General features: G+C 38.1%; 1 protein-coding gene across 4 annotated transcripts in view; it reads left to right on the top strand.

Moving 5' to 3' along the window:
- The first annotated feature begins 2133 nt into the window (after positions 1-2133).
- si:cabz01074944.1 (uncharacterized) overlaps positions 2134-4884 on the top strand; it is a 37149-nt gene continuing 34398 nt past the window's right edge. For 2 of the 4 annotated variants that reach the window (XM_051719385.1, XM_051719403.1), the window contains exon 1: positions 2135-2424. In XM_051719385.1, coding sequence (XP_051575345.1) covers positions 2361-2424 — 64 coding nt within the window. In that variant the 5' untranslated portion in view covers positions 2135-2360. Of the gene's footprint in view, positions 2425-4884 lie in introns of all 4 variants that reach the window. The other 2 variants (XM_051719394.1, XM_051719376.1) reach the window with 2 other exon arrangements.

The raw sequence follows: 4884 nt of genomic DNA, 5'->3' as shown, positions 1-4884 counted from the left end.
CGTAGCTTTATAAAATCTGCAAAAATAAATTATTGATTAATTCATTCATTGGTAAAAGTGAATCCATTTAAAATGTATTAAGTAACCAATGCAAATACTTCACTGCCACTTTTTAATAACTGCAATCTGCGTTTATAAAATGATGGTTCCCTTTCGTAGGAACTCGAGCTGCTATAGGACACATCTGAGTGTCATGTGGTCTGAAGCCCTTATACAAACACGGCAATTTATTGGCTGATGGCACTTAAGCGACGCCCCTAGGGAGCTACGTCACAGGCTCCATAAATGTGCTCGCTTTCGCGCCATTGAGTCATATTTTCTGTTCTTCAGTGCACAGTCTCGTCTGGCCCGTGTTGTACTCAAGTCGAAGTGAGGATCATTATTATTCTCCCTTTTGACTGGCCACACAGGATGGAATTTAAGAAGTGCTTACCTCCGTGCACGTGGTTTATCATCGGTGAAGATTCCAATGACATGTGCATCACAGATTCGCTTTTGGGGGCAAAACATATCAATTTTGCGTCCTTCCATTCGGACTTGCTCTGGCACCAGGCATTTTCACAAAATGCATGGATGCGGCTTTGATGCCCTTGAGGCTTAAAAGCATCTGCGTTTTGAATTATCTCGACGATTGATCTCTCCTTTCCAGACAGGGCTTGATGCCCGAAGAGTGGACATTACATCCTCAGATTATGGAACAAATCTGGAGAATGTCTGGCATAGCGGAAGTGGACCTGTTCGCTTCGAGTGAGATGTTGCACTGTCCCCTCTGGTTTTCCCTCTCACCCCTGGCACCGCTGGGCATCGATGCATTGGTGCATCAGTGGCCGACAGCACGTCTTTACACATTTCCACCTATCATACTGCTGCACGCAGTTCTGCAGCGAGTTCGGGAGGATTTGGTTCAGCTTCTGTTAGTGCCGTCATTTTGGCCATCTCAAGTATGGTTTTTGAATCTGGTCTCTCTCCTGAAGAAAGTGCCTTGGGAGATTTCAGTCAGAACAGACATGTTGTCTCAGGCTCGGGGCAGCATTTAGCACCCCGAAAGTTATGGGTATGGCCCCTCAATGGGGCGATCGTTTGAATGATGGATTATCCCCCACTGTTGTTGATACCATTCTAAATGCTCGAGCTCCATCAACTAGGAGGCTTTATACGTTCAAGTGGTGTATTTTTGCTTCTTGGTGTACAGCATGAGGTGAAAATCCAGTTCACTGCCCTGTCCGTACATTGTTGGAATTTTTGCAGGAACTTAAAGTTTGGGCGCTGCGAGTTTATGTTGACTATACTAGCCAGTAGCGTAAATCAAGGCAGCTGTTTGTGTGCTTTGATGGCCGCAACAGGGGTGTTTCGGTGTCCAAGCAAAGACTGTCTCACTAGTTTATTGATGCAATTTCGAGTGCCTACGAAGCGTGCGGTTTACCTTTGCCTTTGTGTATTCGAGTCTGGTATTCAGGAATTCTACGAGGAGCATGGCATCCTCATGGGCTTTGGCTAGAGGTGCGTCCTTGGATGACATTTGTATGGCAGCAGGGTGGTCCTCTCCGCATACGTTTACATACATTGTTAGATTTTATAATCTGGACGAGGGTTTGACTCCTGCTTCCCTGGTTCTCTCTGTTGGAACAGGAGTAAACTCATAATTCCTTCTTTTTATTCAGATGTTTTAGCTCACGCTATTTGCTTGCCACATGGGCTTAGACAGTTGGCAGCTACTGTTCACTTGGCATGAATGTATATAATTCCCATAGTGATTACACAGCTCGAGTTCCTACGAAAGGGAATGTCTCGGTTACGTGGAATGTAACCCTGGTTCCCTGAGTGGGAACGAGATGCTGCGTAGCATACTCTCTAGCAGCTGCATAGGCTCATGCCTTCCTGCAGAAAAATCTGATGGCATGAAAGCGAGCGCCTTTATGGAGCCCGTGATGTAGCTTCCTAGGGGTGTCATTAAATTGGCGCCATCAGCCAATAAATTGGTATGATTGTATAAGGGCGTGACACTCAGACGTGTCCCATAGCGATTATGCAGCATCTCGTTCCCACTCAGGGAACCAGGGTTATGTTCCACTTAACAGAGATGTTTTCTTGCACCAGACCCTAGTGGGAGGTGCAGCTAGAATTAGAACAAATAAAGCCACTAAGTCTCAGATGCACAACTTTCAAGAGGTGTCTCTTAAAGGTCTTGCCACCAAAGCTTTTTGTTATGTGGTATTTGTGTTGCACACTTTTTGTCTTTACAAGAAACTCAGATTATTAACAGAATAAGACAGCAGAGCAAGTGAGTTTGAGGAAGTCAGTTTTCACTCTTCTCAGTTTCACTGTATCTGATGTCTCAATAATTCAGAAAGCTTCTGAACATGAACATCTTTCGAGGGTCCTGCTGCTCTATTTTTGGAGTTATTTTGTTTTTCCTTCTTCGAGGTAAGTAACTAGAAGAATTGCTCAGGTTTATTTCATAGATAAAGTTGTTACCAACATGTAACAATTCATTATTTGTAGTTCAATTTGTTTAAGGATAAAGAGACAAATGTACTTTTAAAACTGTTCTTTTTCCACTGGAACTAGTAGCATTACAGTTATGTCCTTTTTTTAATAATGGTGTCTGTGTATACATATATATATATATATATATATATATATATATATATATATATATATATATATATATATATATATATATAAACATGGAAGGTTAAGGCAAAGAAATGCAGGTTTAATTAAATGAATTCTGAAAATGATTTTAAAGTTCAAATGTATTGCATTTTTCCTTCATAATTTGATATGTCATTTAGGCTACAAGGCAGTTCAGCTCAGGAAGCCTCAAACCTTATCTTTAGAAAATGTGCGTCATCAGTTATCTTTTGCAACCAGTTATAGAAAATGTAGTAATCAAACATCAAGAGTTTATTTCAAGGTTCACTTTCAGTGTTTATACAGGTGTAACCAATAGAAACCTCAATTCCAAAAAGTTGGGATAGGTGTGTAAAATGTAAATAAATACATTTTAAAAAACAGATTTGCTAATTCTTTTTTTACTTGTATTCCACTGAAAAAAATTGCAAAGATAAGATAAAACATGTTTCAACTATTCAGTAACTTAAATATTAATTAGCTTTGTTTTCATGTAAATATACACTCATTCTCAATTGGATACCTGCAACACATTCCAAAAATTTGGAATTTGGCAACTCCTGGGAAGGTTAAGGCATGTTAAAAAAACACCTGTGTGAAAAATTCCAAATGTTGATAGGTAACAGGTTGATAGGTAACAGGTGATTCTATCATGATTAGGTGTCAAATTAGTATTCACGACAGACTTGGAAGTTTACAAGCAAGGATGATTCGATTTTCACCAATTTGCGAAATTCTATTCCTGATTTCTTTTGTTTGTTTGTTTTTTTGTTTGCTTGTTTGTTTGAACACTATCCCGAATGATTTGGAACTGAGGTTAGTAAATAAGTAGTAAAAATGGATATGAGAAAAACAGTACAGTGTTTTGGGTGGAAGGGGTTGTGTGAAACCAAGGGTGCAGATTTGGCTTGAACATTTGGGGGGTTAAAGTATGAAGAATTTACATGTTCCATTGATAATGGTATAAATATTTGGGGGGTTGTACTTGCTTGTTTTGATTCAAACAAAATAATCGAAACTGGGGGAAAATCTCATTATTAAATAGATATTTTTCTCCAAAGCACATTGGCCATAATTATTGGCACCCTTTTATTCAATACTTTTTGCAACCTCCCTTTGCCAAGATAACAGCTCTGAGTCTTCTCTTATAATGCCTAATGAGGTTTGAGAACACCTGGCAATGGATCTGAGACCATTCCTCCATTCAGAATCTCTACAGATCTTTCAAATTCAGAGGTCCATATTGGTGGACTCTCATCTTCAGTTCACCCCACAAATGTTCTATGGGATTCAGGTCAGGAGACTGGGATGGCCATAGCAGAACCTTGATTTTGTGGTCAGTGAACCATTTTTGTGTTGATTTTGACGTTTGTTTTGGATCATTTTTCTGCTTGAATTTCCAACCAGGGCCCATAGCAATTTATGCCACACGGCTAACCTGCTCTGTAGCAGGTTTCGTTCTGACATACAGATCGCTAACAGATGCTAAACCAATCAGCTGCGAGTAAAATGACATCTCTGATGCAATCAAGTCACTCCCCCATGTCTCTTAAAGCACACTTTACAAATAAAATCTTAGAAATCCACAAAATCGACTCTTCATAATAAATTATTTATTTGAGAATCTAAATGTAGATTTTCAGCAGATAGTGTTGTATTTTATTTAAAATTTAATTGCTTTTCATTTACCCTCTTTAGCCATAGCATAAATATAAACATAATATATTAGGCTATCTATAAAACAGCCAGTAAAATGGATTAATATGATACCTGCAAAAAATAATTGTTTTTAAAATATTAAAAGATCAAGATTGTTATGGAAAGGCCCATAGGTGAATGCCACCCTAACCCCTTCTTTCTTTCATGGACTTGAGATGAACATACAGTATTTTCTTGAAGTTATAATAATATAAGCAGTATAAGCAGTGCACAAAATATGTCTTTTATAAAAAGAACAAATACGTCTTATTGCATACCAATTATTTGCATACAGGATTCCAAGTGCTTTTTAATTAATCAATAGTAGCCTTTATGCTTTTTATTTTTTTACTAAAGACAATGTACAAATTGTACATCAAGAAAGAGAAAAACAATGCTATTTTGAATAACCATATCAAATAACCATTCACAACATTCTATAAATAACATGTGTAATTCATTAATTTACATGTTATATTTTATTTCAAATAAACTAGAAAGGAAGGCATCACCTTTTTTATATATATACACAGGTGCTGGTCATATAATTAG

Source organism: Myxocyprinus asiaticus, chromosome 2 (genome assembly GCF_019703515.2).
Source record: "Myxocyprinus asiaticus isolate MX2 ecotype Aquarium Trade chromosome 2, UBuf_Myxa_2, whole genome shotgun sequence".
NCBI classification, from domain to species: domain Eukaryota; kingdom Metazoa; phylum Chordata; class Actinopteri; order Cypriniformes; family Catostomidae; genus Myxocyprinus; species Myxocyprinus asiaticus.
Note: the sequence above shows the minus strand (reverse complement) of the source record. Positions and strands in the feature narration are given on the sequence as shown.